This window comes from Cibotium barometz, chromosome 62, assembly GCF_041138505.1.
Source record: "Cibotium barometz isolate CiBa-2024 chromosome 62, ASM4113850v1, whole genome shotgun sequence".
Classification (NCBI taxonomy): domain Eukaryota; kingdom Viridiplantae; phylum Streptophyta; class Polypodiopsida; order Cyatheales; family Cibotiaceae; genus Cibotium; species Cibotium barometz.
In genome coordinates, this window is record NC_141107.1 from 18,095,034 (window position 1) to 18,116,765 (window position 21,732).

The 21,732-nt window shown below is 43.5% G+C and overlaps 1 protein-coding gene across 2 annotated transcripts in view; it reads right to left on the reverse strand.

Annotated features, from left to right (window-relative positions):
• Nucleotides 1–3,372: 3,372 nt before the first annotated feature.
• Nucleotides 3,373–21,732, reverse strand: part of HIT1 (Membrane trafficking VPS53 family protein) — an 88,660-nt gene continuing 70,300 nt past the window's right edge. For both annotated transcript variants that reach the window (XM_086795341.1, XM_086795340.1), the window contains exons 18-25: nucleotides 13,414–13,491; nucleotides 13,181–13,314; nucleotides 6,798–6,891; nucleotides 6,545–6,622; nucleotides 6,348–6,410; nucleotides 6,178–6,246; nucleotides 4,220–4,315; nucleotides 3,373–4,105 (exon numbers count right to left, since the gene is read on the reverse strand). In XM_086795341.1, coding sequence (XP_086651467.1) covers nucleotides 3,764–4,105; nucleotides 4,220–4,315; nucleotides 6,178–6,246; nucleotides 6,348–6,410; nucleotides 6,545–6,622; nucleotides 6,798–6,891; nucleotides 13,181–13,314; nucleotides 13,414–13,491 — 954 coding nt within the window. In that variant the 3' untranslated portion in view covers nucleotides 3,373–3,763. The remainder of the gene's footprint in view (nucleotides 4,106–4,219; nucleotides 4,316–6,177; nucleotides 6,247–6,347; nucleotides 6,411–6,544; nucleotides 6,623–6,797; nucleotides 6,892–13,180; nucleotides 13,315–13,413; nucleotides 13,492–21,732) is intronic.

The following is a 21,732-nucleotide window of genomic DNA, read 5'->3' on the forward strand; positions in this document are numbered from 1 at the left end:
GACAGCATACAGCCCTAGTCGGCCAGGTCCTTCAGCCCAAAGTCCCTATTTAAAGGTGCTCCAGCCATGAATCTCATTGCAAGTCTGCCCACGTTGTGAGCAAGCCACGAGCAGCCCACAAGCACGAACACAAGGGAGGAAGGTCTGAAAACAGGGCAACCAGCAGCGTTTGCAGAAACGCAGCACATAAGAGGAAAAACACAAGCTCCAGGTGCTGCATGGCAGTACAGCAGGAAGGACAGCCCTCTTCCCGGTGCTCTGCACGCGTCTGCGTTAGTGCTTTTGGTGCTGATTTGCAGCCACAGTCAGTCCAATGCACATTCAGTAATTCAAGAAAATACACCTTCATGGTGGGCCCTTCAGAGGGACCCAGGACAGTCTACTCTCTCCTGTGTCTCCTTTTCATTTGTTTGTATGCAAATTGTTACGTTTTGAATGCTCAATTCTGCTCTAATCAAGTTAATGATTGTACTCCAAGCTTCCTCTATAGCGCTTTAACTTAGCAGTGACCAGTACCATCCGGTAGCGACTGAGATTAAACAAGCAGTCCTACAGAAGAAGGCTCACAAATGCAGACAGGATACTCTTTGAAGGGAGGAGCACCCCTCAGATCCGTGGAGTCATGAGAGGCTGACTCTTGCACGCCAGGAGTAACAGCATCTTCTTGATCAGAGATCAGAGCACCATTATCATGCTAGAGAGGCTTTTTGGACTCAGATTGATGGAAGATGCAATAAACACCTTCTCCATCTTGGGAGACTTAGCAGGGAGAGCAGTAAACATCTCCAGGATTCTCACGATGTTCTCTAGTCAGTCCCAACTAGTTAGGTAGATTGCCACTGACTTCTACTCCCAACTAGTTATTTAGTTGCCACTGACTTCTCCTCCTCTCTCTACACAGTTAACCCCTCCTTTTCAACTAGATGTAGAGCTCAGCACAAAGTCTGGAAGTATATGCCTAGCACAGAGATGACGACACACTTGGATGCCCCCTTCACAAAGGAGTTAGGATGATACTTCCTTGCTTTACCACCAAAAGGAAAGTACCCAGGTGCTGATGGCATTTTTTCATTACTCACTAGGATTCCATTTGGGCTACCATCACTTCAACCTTTTTAGGAGATTTGGGACAGCAGTGTCACGCTTCCCTTCCTCTCAGAGGGACTCAGTCATCTCATCCACAAAGAGGGGTACAGGACCCTCTTTACCCAATGGAGGCATATTACCCTTCTTGGCATTGTCTATAAAATAATGGCCACAACAGTAAGATTGAGACTCCAACCCCTTTGAGGTGAGGAACTCAGTCATAAAGAAGGGTACAGATACTCATTACCCAATGGAGGCATATTACCCTTCTTGGCATTGCCTATAAAATAATGGCCACAACAGTAAGATTGAGACTCGAACCCCTTCTCCCTCACCTCATACATGACTCTTGGACAGGATTTGTACAGTGCAAAAGCATATTTGATAACAGCTTCTCATTTTGGCAAGCATTTGAATGTGGCCATTCAGTCATTCTCCTGCTTAACTTTGATAAGGCCTATGACAGGATTGTGGAGAGAAATCCATAGCATATAGGCTTCTCTGAGTAGTGGATCCAAGATGTCCCTTCACTACACCACTCACGCCCAGAACTAGGTTCTCGCTCAGGGTGGTCAAGGGGACAGATTTAAGATTTCCAGATCCATCCACCTAGGCTGCACACTTGCCCTTTTTCCTTCTTTGCAGCTGAGGCGATGAGTCATTTACTTCCCTCGTAGACAATAACCTTGGTGATTTCCCACCTTCGGTAACAATGCTGGAGGCCAAGCCAATCCTCCTAGTCCAGCCAATCCTCCTGGCATGGAACCCCTTTCCATGCTGCTGGGCTGAGTCAATGTCAAGCTTCCAACGTTCAAAGGATCATCCACTGAAGACGTAGATGACCACATTCGGCGGTTCATCTCTACATACAAGAGCCAAGGCCTTGAGCAAGAAGACACCGTCTTGGTACTCTCTGTCCACTCTACAAGGCTCTGCAGACAAGTGGTTTAGACAATTTCCAACCGACCACTTTGCGGACTGGGCCACCTTGAAGAACACCTTCTTCTGCACTTACAGGACATCATCTTTCCATCGGATTTGATGGGAGGAACTTCTTGAGTACGGTTTACAATGCTTCAGAAAAGCTTTGGAAGACTGTTGCCTTGCAGCAGGTACACTCACCAATTGGCACAATTCCATTGGATTTTGGGCTAGTGATGTAGATATGCCATGAGGGTGGCTTCAAATGGATTAAGAGGGGTAAAAAGACAAGTTAGACTGACAGAGCATGAGCCGATCAAGGATGATCTACACCATACGATCAAAGTGGTTGGCTTCAGTGAAAGCCATTGGCACATAGATCCTCTCCCCTCGTCATTGGCAAATCCATGGTGTCTTTGGCTTTATGGTGGATGTCCTCTCGAACACCTACCCTAGGATCCACTAGAATGGTGATAAATTGATGTAGTATCTCCCAACAAAACAATCCCTTCCTGATGTGGATACCCACTTAGACAGCACTTTGGTAGACCTTCTGCATCAAATTACCCACGCACGCTGGAGATGATTGTGGAGTACCAGCTCTTCCAACACAGTGGACTCTCAATCAACAGTTGAGACAGACCTTAGGTGCAGATCCAAGGTGCTTGCAATGCTTCAGAGCTTTAGAGCCAACTCATCATTGCATAAGGGGTTACAGAGAGCCTAGAGGATCTAGCAAAACATCACACACTTGATTGGCAAAATAAGAAGAGGGACTTGCTACATCACTTGAGGATCTATGGCCTAGCTTACAAAATTAGGTCCTCAGCTTCTGTACAAAGGAGCAAAGTCGAATAGGGCCATTTGATCCCCCAACTTCCAAGTCCCTCAACCTTTCACCCTAAATGTAGGACTGGTATCAATTCATAGACCTCATTACCAGTCTTACTGCATGGCAGATCTTGAGATCCAGATGAAGATGTGACTTGGACTTATGCCTCAGTCACACTCATTAATCTGGTACGATACCTTATGGCTAAATGGGGCCGGATTCAGGGCTCCTCAATCACCATAGTGGTCAGGAAGCCATCCTTCATGAGAAAGTAAGATCATGGCCTTTCTGATGAGGCCGAAATGGCATTTCCGCTCTCTGAATTGGTTACAACTGCCTCACTTCTTTTCTGCATGATTTTGTACCAGGCTTTTACAGGACTTTATCCTGGAATGTTTTGTGATTTGGTCATCTTAATGTAAGTCCATTTTCTTGGTCCCCCCCCAAGAAAAAGGTGATTCGTGCAGTCTTATGTCATGCTGCCGAGTGATTGTGCAATCAGAAAGCTTGGTTCCATTGATGCAATATCCATATGAACAACTCCTTCCACCATAAATCTTTCATAAAGAAGCGCTGATTCAAAATAACAAACTAGATCACACAAAAGAAGTGCCCATTGGCCATCTGATTCAAAAATGTACGCTCTTTAACTACATACATGACTACAAAGATAGGTGTGGACTCCATTGAAATTGTCAGGGGGGTGCAAGCTCAGCTCCTGTAAGCCAAATATCCCTCGGGCAGGTGGTGTAGAGAACAACTGAAGCATCTCTGAATCAAGTATGAGAAGGCCTCCAAATTTCACATCAGTCTGTGCCTAGCTTCAGACTGTCATTGCCTCTACACTTCGGCATTGTTTACAGCTCTGCTTGGACTCAGCATACTAATGGGGTCTTCCAAGATTCCAGTATCATAGCTTGATTGTTATGTGTTGAATAGCTTCCTAAATGTTCCCTCCTTCTTTGAAGCCCCTTCCTTCGCAGACTCTGCCAAAGCAAAGATCCTTTTCAAACCTGTACTAGACACAGCTGCTGCAGCAGCAGCAGATTGTGCCATAGCTCCCCTCCCCAGTGCAGCTGCTCGTGCCATCATTGCATCTCTACTTGCAATATTGACAGCAGTGGGGGTGACAGGGGTGGGCGGTGTGGACGAAGTCATGGCAACAATGGGGGCTACAGAAGGTAATGGGCTACTTGGAGCAGCTCCACTTGTGCCACGCCGATTGAAATAATCAAGAAGCGGTTGTTGTTCAGACTTCTTCAAGCCCTGCAGAGAAAAGAAAGATTAATGCTCACCAGTCTTTCTCCCTGTAGTACTCTTCAGGGATACACCTTTGAGACCAAGACTAAAAGAACAGAATTATCCTTTTGAGGCAAGAACCTTCAAGTCAAGTAACCGTTGGAAGTCAGCTGCAGTCCCTTCCAGCAGCAAGGCACGGTACGTGTCTGCAATCGATTCTACTGGTGACAAAATCACCTGCTCAAGACAGCAGCTATATCAGTATAAGTATTACTCCAGTGGGAGAAAAACATGGCTGATTCTAATTATGTCCTTATTAAAATGATAAAATCATGTAGACACTCTAAGACACTGTCAAACAACACTTGCTGCCGTTTAGAACTGCTCTTATATAAGGCCTGAGGTGTTTAGAACTGCTCTTTTATAAGGCCTGAGGTGTATGATCTGTCCCTGGGCATCTTTTCTTTGCCATCCTCTGAGCTGTCCCAGTCTTGACTGATGCTGACAATGAGTAGTCTAAAAATGCAAAAACGTGTGTATATACCTGAGTTATGGATGTCGTGCTAGCAAAATCTCTAGTCTTCCACTTAGTCTTGGTGCTAAGAACCCCAGCCTCTGTGTCATCCTGTTTTCAACCATTTTCGCTCCATTGTGCCAATACTCATGGGTAGGAAAGAAAAGGATGCAGAGACACAATGCAGTCGACCCCTCGTTCTTTACTTCTACATATCATTCATAAACCAAACTCCCGTATAGGTTTCCACTCATACATATCAGCCTCTCAGTCAATAGTAACAAAAGTACTCAAATAGCTGATTATCTCCACATGCTACAAGCTTGGAATACATGTGTTTTTACATAAGGAGAAGAATTCTCACAAGCTTTTTCAAGCATCACTGAACTGTCTCCTTGTATGTAAAAGGGTGTTATTTTGTGATGCGGAGAATATTGTGTTTGGAAAAGCCTGCCACCTTCTCAAACTCCACAAAAATGCGGTGAGGAACTTTGCATCGAAAGCATTGGATCGGTAGCCTACACACCATATTGTTGAGATCTCTTGCTCTTTGTTGCACCATGGCTTCAAACAAAGAGGCATAGTGGCAACGCCTGTTCACGATGCCCATAGGGGTCATACGGTTGCTACTCATATGGTTTTGATCATAAAACTCGCAACTCTCCTATTCCTGGTTCTCTCTCTCTACAGGCAAGGTCACCGAGTATTGTTGTACCGGTGGTGGATATGGAAACTGAGGCCGTCTATACATACCTCGTGGTAAAGGGTTCTGATAGGTGGGCACTAGGTCTTGTGCCTGGAGGAACAGGTTGAGGTGGTAGTACCAGTGGTGGATATGGAAACTGAGGCAGTCTATGCATACCTTGTTTTGATAGGTGGGAAGTCCCGTCTTTAAGGGCAGATCCTATTATACTCCAAGTTTATTCTCGTCACTTGCTTTAATAAGTTCTGCTCTCGAGAATTCTGTTCAAACTTAAAGTAAAGATGAAAATTCTCCTTGTACAAACAGCTCATCTTACCCCTTTTCCGGGGGGTTTTGTTTTGTTGGGAATACTAAGGAAGAGGTATGTGTGAATGGTCCCTAACGGAAATGAGGTAACAATCATGTCAACATCACATGGGATCACATGGGATGACGAAGACGATCAACGGAGATTCTAGAACTGGAGAGAAGTTAGGGAATCACTTTATGAAATACTCTTGTAATTCTTTGACTATTTAAGGCCCCAAGTAATGCAAAAATTTCTTCGTGCTGCTGAGTTAATTCCTCTTGTTTATTTCAGTATTTTCAAGATGTAGCCCCTTACTTCTCTCTTTTGTTGTGTAGATTAGGTCTCCTCTCTACATTTAGACTAGTCCTCCTACCTCTCTTTTGTTCACAGTATCCACAATACAAGCAAAGATGGTGCACTCATCAACCCAGAAGAAGAGGACTATTTTGAGAGAGATCTGGCCGCTTTTAAGACTCAATACGTGTGATGACACAAGGGCCAGTACTCATGATGATGTGTGCATGTAAAAATGAGTGCACATACATGCATGCATCCTCACTCACATGTTCATTTTGCATACAAAAGACACAAACCTTCAAAAGAGCCTCTGCCTTGCCCATCTCACGGCCAACAAATTTGTTGTAGCTTGCAGAGGCAGCATTCTGCATTTACCAAGAAGGCACATAAGAATAATTTAGCAACACGTCCAATAGAGGAAGCCTGGCCTAAAAAACCATACGAGGAAATTGATATGCATACAGACCTGACCACCAAGAGAGGGGACTTCGAGCAACAGTGTTTTCACAGCATGTGTATCCAGCAACATCTAAACAAAAAAAAGCACATAGAAAGAGGTGCCTCTATCAATCAGTTACCTGCAAGTACAAAAACAAACAACATGCACACTCATGAACTAACAGCCACAACTGGTCAACTCTACGAGGGGTTTCTTATTCAAACCTGTTGTGCTCCTGTCTCAGAAATTCGTTTACATTTGTAGATATTGACATGAAAACGTGGGGCAAAAGATGCTGCTAGCTGCACCAAAACCACATGTAAGGAGTATGGGCTGATTATTGTCTCCACACACTTTAGCATATATGATTAGAATGAGTGGCAGCATGTATATCTGCTTATAGGTAAAGCTCCTTCCTTGAAAATAAGCAACAAGTAACAAATTGATTATCACTGCCCAGAAGGGACAAGCTCCTACCTTGTCTAAGAAAAACTGATAGTACAAAGGGGACAGAAGGGCACCAATAGCAGGAACACTGCTTGAAAGTACAGAACTGATACCATTTACGTATCTGTAGATAACCAGGAACAACATTTAGTCAAGTTCCAACTAGTCAAAAATATAATATAATCTTGGCATAACCATTGGAAGAAAAGAGGGGGACCCAACAAGTAATTATCACCTTGCCTTGCACCTTCTGACTCAAAGCAGCAATGAAGAAGCTTGCAACACTTCATAAAGAATGCATACAATACGCAATAAATTGCTGCCTACTAAAATTATTAAGCATATGTTTTCTTCACCACCTCATCGATTGTGAAAATGGATGGCATAGTGACAGCAAGAAAATCATGCAGGCATGGAAAGTGGATACCTTTAGAACAACTTAAGCACCTTCAAAACATGTCCAAAAGCATCCCACGATGATATCTATAGGAATCTTGCAAGATTCGTTCTATGTTCCCAGCAAGTGGCAATCTAGAATTCTATATTCAAAGTAAAAATGAAATATCTTGCCACACTAAATAAATATTGCATAAAAAATGCAATAGATTTGTCACCAGTTCATAGGTTTTGATTTAACTCATACATTTTATAATGGAGTTTCTGCGAGACACAGTTCGGACTCATACTTCTGTCTAACCCAATACAACAGTGCATGATGCATTACACATGTTTGTTTGACATGTGACATGCAAGCGTGAACTTCTTTTCTAGCGTACATGTCCTCCAATCTGACCCTCCGCTAGTGTGCACATGTCTTGGACGTAGCATACTTCCCCCCAATAATGACCATTTATGCCCTCAGCAATGAAGCCAGGGAATCAGGCTTTGAGATTCCTCACAGATTCCTACCTAGCCTCCCTCTCATGTCCTTCCCTCCACTTAATAAAGTACTCATCATAAGCAGAATGTCTTGAATGCTTAGAACATTGATCCCAAACCACTTCGGGGTTCTCGGGGAATATACTCAGTTCACTCTTCCTGAACTAATTCCTGATAGGAACAACCGTGTCGGAATCGCCTAATCGTGCTTTCAATATATTGGCATGAAAGGTAGGATGAACCGAGGAAAAGTTCTGCGCAACATCACTAATCTTCCTTTCGATCCTCAACGGACCTCAAAACTTGGAAGATAGCTTGTAATGTTTCCCCATACGCATAGTACTAGAATCCTTAGGTATTCTCAAGTATACCCAAGTACCTACATCGAAGACCCTGGGAGATCTTTTTCGGTTAGCATAAGTCTCAGCTTGATCCTGAGCCGTCATTACACTCTACCTGGCAAGGTTAAGCATCTCTTGCATATCCAACAAGAAATCTCTTGCCTGCTAATTTTGGATCTTACCCAATGTTGACCAAGGTTGAAAACCGTACATAAGCATAAAAGGACTCAAGCCTATTGCCAAAGCTTATTACTATTGTACACGAATTCAATTTTTGAAAGGTACCTTTCCTGCTCCAACTGCCTTTTTGAAACAAAGGCCCCTTGCATGTCCTCCAAAGTCTAATTAGTACGCTTAGTTTGACCGTCACTCTCCAGATGATCAAAGGAAGACATGCTTAACCTAGTTTCCAATTTAGCGAATACTGCCCACCAAAATCCTGCAGTGAACTCAGGATCGCGATCATTGACTATCTCTTCAAGCAAGCCATAAAGCCTGTATAACTGCTCTGCAAAATAAGCAACCAGTTCATGACTCTTAATCGTAGATCATCTTGGTCAATCTATCCATGCCTACCCAGATAGCATCATGCCTCCTATTCGTTCGTGGTAAACCAACGATAAAATCTATCGAGATACTTTGCCATTGGGCTCTGAAATTTCTAGAGGATAAAGTAAACCGCCCTGCTAAGGCGATCAGCCTTGTTCACTTGGCACTAGTTTTAGTTCTTCATATAATCCTCCACACTTCTTCACATAATCCTCCACATACGACCCCATCTGTGGCCAATAGAAATATCTCCTAACTAACGCAAGAGTTATCTGAATGCATGAATGCCCTACACTTGAAACATCATGACACTCCAAGAGAATCGTGTCATCGACGTCTGGCACACAGATTTTATCTTTTTGCATTAACAATCCATTGTGAATGGAATAGTGTTGAATTACCTTCTCTTCGGCAACGGCTCATCTAGGCATCCCGACTTCCTAGATCTCTTGAGCTGCTGCCGGTTTGAACGAGCTGCCAGATCCTTCGGAAGAAACGATCTCCCTTGAAGAGAAAGATCGAGGTCAGTCCATATCTCAGCTACCAAGAAGGTATTCACCCAAGGAATCCGACTAAGTCTTAGCTTTTAGGGTTAGGGTTGCTCAAGGCTAAGCTAAGGAGGTTGAAAGCTGTCCATGGATGTGATGTAGATATACAGAGGGGGTAGAGAAAGAGAACAAAGCATAAGAGAGATTGTATTGCATGTACAATGTAGTGCTTGGATTAGTTTGTAGAACTTACAAAGCACAATGCTTTTTGTAGGCCAGAAAGTAGCCTTATCTTTTGACACATACATAGGACACATGTCAAACACACACACACACATGTGGACACTTATGTTATCCAAATGTAAGGGGGTGTTTACACCTAAGCACGTGTTTACACCTAAGCACATACACATGAATAAGATTACACACACACAACCCTTTTAGGGGTTGTTCACATAGTCACAAGTGGGTACACAAAGAGGGGAACACAAACACGATGGATACACACGTGAAGCTCCAAATACCCAACAAACCCCCCTTCGGAGCAAAGGTGGAAATGATCTGAGAAGACATTTACCATGTTCTATGATGGCCTCAAGACTATACCAAATCTCCAACCAAAGATGTTCCCTACGCCAACTTAGTGGCTTAAGTCCGAGTATGGGTCAAAGGCTCAACCAAGTATACAACCTTGCGAATAAGCATGGCTCAGACGCTCCAAGTTGGAGCATGGTCGCATAGAGACTCGGAGGTCTAGGAGACTATGGCACCCACATCCTAGAACTCACTTGCCAGGCTTGATTCATGGGAGCTCCATCGATAGCAACAACATACATAAGCCCTCAAATAAACCTCCCTCACTCCAAACGAGGTTAATAGAGAACATGGGGCCTTTCATAAATCAATGCCATACAAACATATAAGGGAAAAAATACACAGGGGGATTATGTACTCACATTTCGGGGGACTCACTGGGCCGAGAACCCATGACTCACACATAAACAGAAAAAGTAAAATTTGGAAGTTTTAATGTCTTCTTGAGTGTTTGTCGATAAAGACCGGTCTCTTCCGGCAGTTCCAGGCTACCGCACCTTCCATGGCACTATGGGGGCTTCAATTCAATGTAGAAAGCTTTAATTTGTAAAAGCCCCAAATTTGTTTTATGCATAGGCTTCACTTTTGATGCAAAGGGCAAAATTCAGGAAAGCCCCAAATTTCTACTGATGGAAGGGCATCAATTTGGCCAATCTGCCCTAGTTTTTTGAAAACCCCCAAATTTTCAAGTGTGCAGATATTCTAATTTGTGATTTTCACCTGATTTCTGGAGAATACTTGATGCTAAGGTCCTTGTACAGTTGGGTTAGTGAGGCACAGAGTAGTGAAGACGACCAGCAAGACGGGAACTTGGGCCACGATAGGCAATAGAGATGTTGTACCTGATGCTCCTGGAGATCACATATGGACTGGAGAGGCCACTCTGGAAGAACACCACAGAAAGAGAAAAGCTTGAAAGCACCTACACAAGAGGCAGGTCAAGCCAACAATCGGAGCAGAGCCAAGGGAGATGCTCGATGGAAGATGGTAAGCTGGACCTGCGAACAGAAGCAGAAAATTGGCACAGAGGGACTCGGGTGGTGGTCTAAGGGCAGTGGTGCTTCAGACTGGGTGAGAAGGCGGTGGTTGCTCTCTCGGCCCTTGAGCCACTATGAGTGGCGGGGCCGGACAGGTGAAGTTGGCGCCAACGCAGCTGAGCAGGCAGAAGATGGCGATTGAAAGAGCTCTCAACACTAGTGCTGCCACATACAGCAAAGCAAGTAAGGGAGAACGACGGTGGAGGCGAGCCGGCTCCAATGGCAGCAGGTGGCGACAAGAAGGCCACACTAGGTGATCAGAGTGAAATGCACTGAGCAAAAGAAAATGGAAGGTGTTGAGAACAGAGGAAGAAAAAAAACGCAGTTATTGAATTTGGCTCTAATACCATTTCTTAGTTTTTAGGATTAGGGTTGTCAAGCCTAAGCTAAGGAGGATGAAAGATGGTTGTGGTGTAGATAGAGAGAGGGGTTGAGAGAGAAGGAGAACAAAGAACAAGAGTGACTATATTGCACATACAATGTATGCTTGGATCAATTTGCATAGATGCCAGTGTCTATGTTTGTTCATGCTTAATTGTTGCAAGGGGCTTAAGCAGCCAAGACGCCAAAAAATATTCACACGAGATGGTGGCCCAGGAGGCCAAATGGTTTAGAGACCACTTAGTTTAGATTTGACACACTACCAAATAGGCTACATGCTAAATTGGACTGTTATCCCATAACTGTCCACACACATGGAGCAGGTAGACTTTAACCTTGGAGACCCTGTCCTCACATTGCAGATCCTAACCAATACCCAAGATGAGCCTAGATGCCGTTGGATGTGGAAAAACGACATAGCAATGTGTAGCAGTTTCTACGTATGGAATCTACACCGTGAATGGTGGTAGCACCAACTATGACTACCGATCTACATGGCCATGTCATGGCCGCCCCGCGTATACAAGCCTATCTAGATACACGGCTAGCCCCCTTCTCTACACAAACCATTAGGCATCATTGAGAGTTTACTCCCTACGAGGTGGGGCTAATGCTATTTATTGTATCACATCAGTAAAATAGTATTGTTCTCTATTTCTATTATTGTGCAATTTTGAGTTTTAAAGTTTTGTGCTGAGAAAGATCCTACTTCTTGTGGCCTTACTTAAGAGACTCAAGGTCATTGCCCATGAGAGGGCTATTAGAAGTAGGTTATCCGTTAGAAGGAGCCAGATCTCTCATTTCTTTTGGTTATTCTTACATGGTGGTCTCCCCACCAATCAGTGGAGATCAGTTTTCGGTGTAGCACCTTCCTGTCCTAGATGTGCGGCAGATTCTGAGTCCGTACAACATTGTCTATGGGGGTGCAGCATTGCACAGCAGATTTGGGGTCCTGTAGCCCAACTTATGGGCAAATTGAGTGGCCGAGCCATGCATGTGACTTGGGGGGCAATTGCTTGGCTCTCCCAGTCCGGTCCGCAACTTTTTTATGAGGGCAGTGGTACAGATTCTGTTTTTTTCATTCGTAGAGGTATTGCCCAGCATGGTTTATTGCAAGATGTTCCTCACTCTGATTATACACCCCCTAGACAGAGGATTGACACCAGTTGGGAGATTATTGCCAGTATTACAGCATGGCAGATCTGGAGAGCTAGATGCACGGAGGCTATTGACCATCCAGATCTGCGCAAGCAAAGCGCACTGTTTTCATGAGAGGGAGTGGGATCAAGGGATCTTTTTCCCATCGACCCCCACAAGACTCTCTCGAGATCACCCTACAGTCTTGGATGAGGATTTTTTGTTCTGGCTTCTAGCTGTGATTTTGTATGGCTTATTCATACTTAATAGAAGTCTCCTTTCTGCACTCAAAAAAAGAAAAAGAAAAAGAAAAACTCCCCAACTGACACACATCAAATCACGTTCCAACTTCTATGCACAACTCAAACCACTCCTTTACCTTGGTCAACATCTACTTAACTCCCACTTCCAACTTACATGCACAACACAAACCACTTGTTTCCCCTAGTCAACACCTAGTTAGCAATGTGTGAAATTTAGGTGCATCCCCTTATGTGCATAGCTCTGCCAACAAGCATGGAAGGAGCCGTGCCAACAAGCATGGCAGTAGCCAGGATGTTGTGTGTTAAAGTTACCTGTGTAAACTGTTAGAACAAAGGAGATCAAAGAATAAGAGATCAATGGAGACAAAAAGCAGGAAAAAAAGAAAAGAAAAAGGAAATCTTTTTGTCATTGGTAGAGAAGCATAATCAGGCTATTCCTCTAAGCAGAAGCGCTTCTGAAAAGAAGTCCCTCAGAAACGAGACCAAGTGTCTTCAGCATAATCAGGATATTCCTCTAAGCAGCTGGACTGCAAGTAGCAAGAACTTTTCACTTTTACAATAATATAGAAACCTCTTCTGCAAGCTCTATGCTTAGCATGTCAGGCATGAGAAAGCTAGCATTTTCCACAAATAAAACTGGTTTGTGCTGCTGAAAGGTGATGAGCAACTCGTACATACCCAGACTTGGCAAAACAATGCAATTATGGAAAAGTGTGTAGAATTGAGAGACTCTGATCAACTTACTCAGATTGATCTCCAACACTTTCCACAGTGGCCCATGCCATGCGTGACATGGCAGCTAGCTCAGCCTCAAGTTTGGTCTCCAAACCTTGAACTAAAGTCGCTAGTGCCCTTGTTATGACAACTGAAAACTCATCCTGCCAGAATGAAAGGTCAAACAAGTCAACAACACAGTTTTTGAAACAAAACTGCAAAGTAGAGCATTGGGATAAATGTTCCCAGATGCTAATGATTACCTGCATCTCTGACATGTCAACCTTTTCTGCAAATTGTATATCAATAATCTTTGATATGTTCTCGGCCAATTGCCCTGCCTTCAAATCACACATAGAAACATCTTGTCACTCAAGTAGTACAAACAAGGTGGCTTGACTTGCACTGCTCCTTATGAACAACTGAAAATGTAAGGTTGATGTACCATGCTTTGTCGAAGCATGCTAATTATGTGCTGCAATTAACACTAAGTAAACACTAATTAAAATGCACGAACTGAAAACATACAGAAAGAAGGAAAGAGATTTTCCTAATTCATAGTAGGTTACTACACGAATGAATATTTACAATGATTGGTCAAAGCTAGACTGCATCTGGACTACAAAATGCTCTGTTAAACTATTGGTGCCTACAACTTGATTGTACTTGCTGCTCCAAAGATGTACAGAGCTGAAACTTGTTGTGCTGGGGCTGGTAACTCCTGATGCTGAGGCTTGCATATCAAATTTTGAATGTTGAGATCTGACCCACTATTTATAGGCTCATAATTACTCCCATCAACCAGCCTTTTGCAAGACCAGAAATTATGTCATCAAATCCATTCGATGTGTTCATATGGGGCTAAAAAATCTCAACACATGCTTAGGCAGCCCAAAAGTAGTCCAAAACTTCCCCTAAATGTAAAAGGAAGGGCAGCTGTACACGGAAAATCTTATCAATCATGAAAACTGAAAATACATATAAGGATGCTAGACAAAAAGAGATGGCACATCTACACAGTACACCACACTAGGGGCTAGAGGATGGGCTGACCCCCCCCTCCCTCTTTATGGTTAGATTAGCAAAAAGGAGTCTGCTTCCAAATACAACTTCACGGGTGCCCAGGGATTATCCACTAGCTAGCACCTGTCTCTTCCAATACAATATGAAACCAAAACAAAAACAAGCAAAATTTGTTGATGATCCTCAGCACAAGAGAGCATTCCCGGCATAAAGCATATGTAGGACAACCATGGACAGCCCATAGCACTCCCACATCATCCCGGGACAGCTCTACATCTTCATCTTCCTCCTATCTAGCTCATCGAACAAGTCGACCAGCCTTATAGGGCTGTTAGCAACAGTTGACCAGCTCTCAGAAGCCACAGAAAGGGTCGACTGGCAGCAGCACACATTCCAGGAAGACTCCGATCAGCAAAAGACGACTCTCCCTCAAGTCGGCCAGCTTTCTCCCCTCTTGTGTGCCCTGACCAGCAGCTTTTTAAGAGCTGTAAACAGGCGGCCAGCAGCCCAGGAGTAGTCGACCAACTTCTACCATACACCTGGATGGTTTCCGTCACAATGGATGGTGAAAAAAGGCTACCCACAGCTGCAAAAACTGGTCGACCAGTTCCCATGCACCCAGAAAAGCAGGCGCATGCTCCAAATCTGAGTTTTCTGCTAGTAATAAAGGCTCCCCACTGGAAATAGCTCAAACGTGTGCTTTTTGGATCCAAAAAGGGGGCGCCTACTAGAAGTGGATATAAATAAAGTCCAGTGCCCACCTTATGGCTGCCACATGTATTAAATAAGTCCCATCCAGTGTGTACATTTTACAAGTTGTCCGGCCACTTATTAAGTGTGTGTGAACCTGCACCCATATTTATTAGTATGTGAAAACGTAAAGCTGTAAATTGGGTTTTGAGTACACTTACCACTGCAAAACACATGTACACCACCTGTCAGTCCCAAATGGGTGTGCACATACATGTCCACAGGGTGCCCAAGCATCCCCGGCCCCATGGACAACGCAAGCAAAAATATCAAGCATTGTCCAGGCAAACAATACAAGTCATCCAAAGATAAAATCAAAGTCATGCACTCACATGACTGTAGCTAGACTGGAAGAAACACCCATCTGCTCAGTTGTATCCAATAAAATGTCCAAGGCTCACAATCCTTCTAGAACCTTCCCTGAACATAAATACAAAAGATCTCTAAGATAGCTAGTCCCAGAGAATTACATCATGTCAAGCTCCATGAGCCATACATGTACACCATGTTAGGCCCCACCAAAGTTGTCACAGTACGAAAATATGATACCGTACGGGAATTTTTGGTACGATATGAAATTTTCGGATTCCATACGATAAAATACAATTTTTTTTTCTTTTTTTGCACTTACAACCTATGGAGCTTCAAGCTTGAATGTGAGGGAAGGTTAGAGGGGGGGGGGGGGGGGGGGGGGGGGGGGGGGAGGAGTCTACAGTGCTTGAGGAACCAAAACATGGATATGGATCTCCCGATTGTCTCCAAAAAAGAATCTGGATGGGTAATGCAATACCAAAGGTCTTCCAGTGTAGCGTTTATGACTTGGGGACTATCCTTGCACAAATACGAGCAGTGCATCTAGGGTGATAGGTTTAGGGACTCCTTTCTAGATCAAAATGGCCATGTCCAAATCTTCTCCCTCGTACATAACTTGAGAATCTGACTGTCTAGCCTACCTATACCAAGGATCTCCAAGTGATGTAGCAAGATTCTCTCATCCTACCAATCAAGTATACACTACCAGTCTACCTTGCCAAATTTTTTAGGTCTCTCAACAACCCCATATGGAATATTGAGTGGACACGAAAGTTACGAAGTATTGCGGGCATTTGGGCTCTTCGTTAAGTAGAGTTTCTATATTTTTTTTAAAGCATTTGGAATTTTTTTTTCAAAGTTGGGGAGGGAAGGAAAGAGAAAAAAAAAAAAGCTCGTATCGTACGATATCATACGGTACCGTACTGTACGAACCGTACCGTACGAATGGGTTCGTACTGGTACGAGAAACAACTATGGACCCCACAAGCCACACATGTACTATCATGTCAGGCTATAGCGGCCATACATGTACTGTCATGTCAGGCTCCATATGCCACACAGATACACCATGTCAGGCTACGCCAGCCATACATGTATGTCATGTCCGGCTCCACATGCCACACATGAACAATAGGAAAATAGAAGCTGTAAAGAATTTTGTGACATTCCCCCCAGCTTCTAAACAGTGGACTGCAACTGAAAAGCTTCCAAGTAGGCCTTCAGAAGCTCCAGATAATCCGCAAAATAATCCTCGTCCATCCATTTTGCATCCATAGCCGAATAGTTTTTAAACTTCACAAGATACCTGCACACTAGCTTGCCACCTGCATGCTTGCGCTCTTTATGAAAAACTATCTGCTCAGGTTGCAATACCTCCTCAAGTTCATCCACTTCTGGTGGATCTTCCAAAATTGGTTCCATACGAGGTGGTCCCCCATAACGCCTCAGCAAACTGACATGAAAGGCATTGTGTATTTTCCAGTGATCGGGCAATACCAATTTATATGCCACTTCAGTTATTTTGTGCAATGGCCCGTAATACCTGTTTGAAAGTTTAGGAAATCGGCCTTCTTTACCTGGCCGCTTCCGAAGACGTGCTTTCTCAAACTTAAGTAATACCCAATCACCTTCCTTGAAAACCACTTCTCGCCTGTGTTTGTCAGCTGCCTTTTTCTGCTTAGCCACACCTAAGGGATGCACCACAGGAATTGCATACACTTTAAGTAAGTGGTGATGTGCGTGAGGAGAGGCGTGTGAAGTTGCAGGTTGTCATAGATGCAAATACACATATTTTAAGTGTTCTTGGTGTTGCGGAGGATGGCACATCAAACCTGGATGCAATTGTAGCTCTTGAGGTTAACACCACAACTTTATCTCATACTTCACCTCAAATTCTCAACATGTTAAGTGATTATGTGGTTAATGGGAACAAAAGCATCTAAGGTGGGCAAACTTCTTGTCCATGTTCCATTTTCAGATTTTGCATACCCCGGGCAAGAAGAACTTGGTGGCGGATGCTTTGTCATGCAGACCTCAAGTGCATGCCGTAACTACCGTCTATCATCAGGACTTATTAGGAATGCGAGATATGTATGCCTTGGACACAGATTTTCAACTTATTTGGGCTGATTTGAATGATGGTACTGATGTCCCATCTTATTCGATTAGAGATGGGTTTTCTGATGATGCAGAATCATATTTGTGTAGTGCGTGAATTACGCCAAAAGGTTATGGAAGAGTGTCATGCTCCGCCATACGCTGGTCATCGTGGTATTCTGGCTACTACACAGGCTTTGGAAAGATATTTCTTTTGGCCAGCTGCTGCAGGGATATTGAAGCTTATGTGCGGGAGTGCATAGTGTGTCAGAAAGTCAAGTTTGATAGACACAAGACACCTGGTTTGCTTCAGCCCTTACCCATTCCACAAGAACCATGGGAAAGCATTGCTATGGATTTCATTATGGATTTGCCGAAATCGACACATGGAAATGATACTATATGGACTATGGCTAACAACTCTTTCTCATAAACCTGCAAATACAATTCCCCATGTTGCAGGCGGCGACTTTCGAAAGCCACTGCATGTCCTTCTTGGTTCAAAACAGCCCCTAACCTATCTCCACATGCATCACACTCGACCACAAAATGTCTATGCAAATCTGGAATAATAAGAACTGGCCTTGATATAATGGCATCCTTCAACTTCTGAAAAGCTGTCTTTTCGGGATCCGAACAATGGAATGCTACTTTCTTCTTCGTTAGATCATATAACGGCGAAGCTAAGAAAGCAAAGTGTCGAATAAATCGACAATAATAAGAGCATAAACCAATAAGCTCCTAACTTGATGCACATTCTGTAGTTCTAACCAATCCTTGATGGCTTGAATTTTTGCGAGATCCATGCGTACTCCATCTTTGGAGACAATATGCCCTAAATAGTGAATTTCTGACAAGAAGAATTCACTCTTCTTCCCATTGATGAAAAGTTTATATTTCCTTAGCTCTTCAAAAACAATGGCAAGATGCTCTTTATGTTCAGCCTCACTCTTTGAAAAAATGATAATATCATCAAAGAAAGTTCTTGTGAAGTTACGGTGAGGTCTAAAAATTCTGTCCATCATTCTATTGAAAGTGGCGGGAGCATTTGTTAGTCCAAACGGCACAACCAAATACTCATATAGTCCAAATGATGTTCGAAAAGCCGTTTTGTGCACATCTTGAGGTACCACTCGAATTTGATGGTAACCACTCTTAAGATCAATGCGACTGAAACAAGCAGCTCCCTGAAGTTTATCAAGAATATCATCTATTCGAGAAATCGGAAACCTATTCTTGATAGTAATCTTGTTAAGGATTCTATAATCAACACACATTCTATATGTCCCATCCTTTTTCTGCACAAGTAAAATTGGAGAACAATAAGGCGAAGAACTTGGCCTTATCAACCCCTTCTCAAGTACATCATTTACTTGAGTCATGATTTCCTCTTGTTGGCGGGAGCATTTGTTAGTCCAAACGGTACAACCAAATACTCATATAGTCCAAATGATGTTCGAAAAGCCGTTTTGTGCACATCTTGAGGTACCACTCGAATTTGATGGTAACCACTCTTAAGATTAATGCGACTGAAACAAGCAGCTCCCTGAAGTTTATCAAGAATATCATCTATTCGAGAAATCGGAAACCTATTCTTGATAGTAATCTTGTTAAGGATCCTATAATCAACACACATTCTGTATGTCCCATCCTTTTTCTGCAAAAGTAAAACTGGAGAACAATAAGGCGAAGAACTTGGCCTTATCAACCCCTTCTCAAGTAAATCATTTACTTGAGTCATGATTTCCTCCTGTTGGGCAGCACTCACCCTATAAGGAGATCGGTTAAGAGGAGAGCTCCCAGGGATTATGTCAATACAATGATCCTCTAGCCTCTCTGGGGGTAACTGTCTTGGTAGTGAATCGGCAAAACAATCAACATATTCACTTAAGAAATTAATCTTATCTTGATCTACGGGAGTTATAGCATTATGCTCAACATTATCACGTACAAAGACCAAGTAAGAACAAGCTGATTTCTTTATTGCCTTTGAAATAGATATATGGCATACAACGGGTAAGGTACTCCCAGTAGTACCCGCATCAATACAGACTTCCATTCCCCTATGAGTAAACATAACTTTCTTTTCTTTGTGCAAAATCTTGGGATCCAAACGATAATGCCAAGGCAACATCTGCATAAAAGTCCATGCCCACTTCCTTGGGCTTTAATCCAAGAGCAGCAGCCATCTGTATGGATATGCAGTTATCTGTTGAGGCATTATAAAAAAGGAATAAAGCTGTTTGGTCCTTTAACTTGCCCTAAGCTTTACATAAGATTCTGCTCTTTGGTTCATGTGCTGTGTTACCCTGAATATCGGGTATAACATTCACACTCGGTTTGGCATCCTGCACATTATTCTTTTTTTGATTCTGGGGGCATTGAGCTTTCATGTGATCTTTGCTCCCACATGTGAAGCACTTCTCCTCTCTCATGCAATAAAAAATATGATGTCTGGACAGCTTAGGATTATCCTTTTTACCCCCCGGCTTCTTTTTTGAGCCCCCTTTTGCATCCTTGGACTCCTTAGGCATAAACTTAGGTGGCTGTCTATCCTTTTTCTGCTCATTTCCAACTCTGAATTTTCCCTTGTATGAGCTGAATTCTTGTCTTTTTGACGCTCCCTTACCATGCAACTCCTCAGAAATAGTGGCGAGTATATGAGCTCCTGTAAGGTGTTGTGGAGATACACTACAAGGCTCTTTTGAATGATTTGTTGCACCCTGACTCAAACTTTCTTTTCTTCTTGTCCTCACTAATTGTCATGAAAGGTGTGACTTTGAGAAGAATCCGCCAAAACATTAAAACATAAGAGGAAACGAATTCGCCTTCATCCTGTGTTAGCCAATCCCATTCCTTTCGTACATCCTTCTTGAAGCGAGGAGGAAGGCACTGATCATAAAATTGCTCTTTGAAAGCACTCCATGTACGGGCAACTGTCCTATCCAAAAGCTTTGCCATCCACCAATCACTTGCAATCTCTTTAAGATGCATACCCACATGCCTGAGCATAGATTTCTTGGTAAATTCCTCAGTGCAAAAGGCTATTTCAAATCGCCTTATGAAAGCAAGAGCCTTGGTAGTATCCAACTTTCCATTATAGCTCTCGAATTTGATGTCCTTGTCCCCTGACTTGAACTCTTTGGCCTTCTTGCTATGACGGGCATCCCGACGCTCTAATACATCCTCCTCCTCGTGATGCCTACGATGGCGACGATGCCTAGATCTAGGGCTGATTTCCCGTGTAACACCTTCCACTCTGGATGGAACTTTAGGAGCAGGAACATACCTAGAAGGTGGAGACACCACTGACAATGCATGAAGATCTTCTGCATCTCTCAAATGGGCTGAAAACCCCTCATCATCCCTGTTGGGTGTTGGACTCACACACTCACACACACAAACCTGCACATTAGGGTTAGGTGCAGGGTAGAGAAGCTCACACACAGAAATGAGAGAGAGGAGAGAGAGAGAGAGAGAGAGAGAGAGAGAGAGAGCCAAAAGTGTGGTATCCACAAAATGCAAGTCAACCCTTGCATGTGTGCCACATCCATATAATATAGAAGTACAAAATATTATATGTTAGAGTGTCCTTTCACACTTGATGTCCAAGGGGAAAAACCATATGGGAAAAAGTGCCCTTGGTTAAGCCCTGTTCACACATAGCACTACCATAAGTGAGCATATGTCTACAATCCCCTCGAGCAGCATGTCGATGTACATCATCTCCTTGGGCTGCATGCCCCCTCATATCTGTTGCATGGGCTGCAAGCCCCCTCAAAACAATTGCTCGGGCTGCATGTCCACTTACATCACTTGCTCGGGCTGCATACCCTCTTACATCACTGGTGCGGGTTGCATACCCTCTCACATCACTGGTGCGGGCTGCATGACCTCTCACATCATCATCGGAGTTCCCTTCACGAGATAGCCTGTGAGGCTGCCGTGTGAAGACCCACTTCCCCTCATCATCGAAAACAACATCACCACATCTTTTTAAATAAGCAACAGCCAGCTCTCGAGGTTTGTCGATTCCCATCTGTTGGGCAATTGCATCAAAAGTGACCACATCAGCCTTGACATGAAACTTTGATTCAATGACCCTCTGTACATCAAGATCTCTTTGCAAAGCACGGAGCTCTTCAAGCTCATTCATCAAGGCATCAATATCCTGTTGATCCTCAGTCCTGGCAGAAAACGGTGGATCGTTATCCACCAAAGCCCCAACATGATCCCTGTCTCTATCTTCTTCCCGCATGTGGGAAGTACGGGTGATAGAGTCCTACATAGAATGATCTGACTGATTGGCCATAATGTATCTTCCAGCTTTTGAGAAAGAAAACAATTTTCCGTGCCCCGAAATCGCTCTCTACCAGTTCCCCAAGTATGATACCAAATAG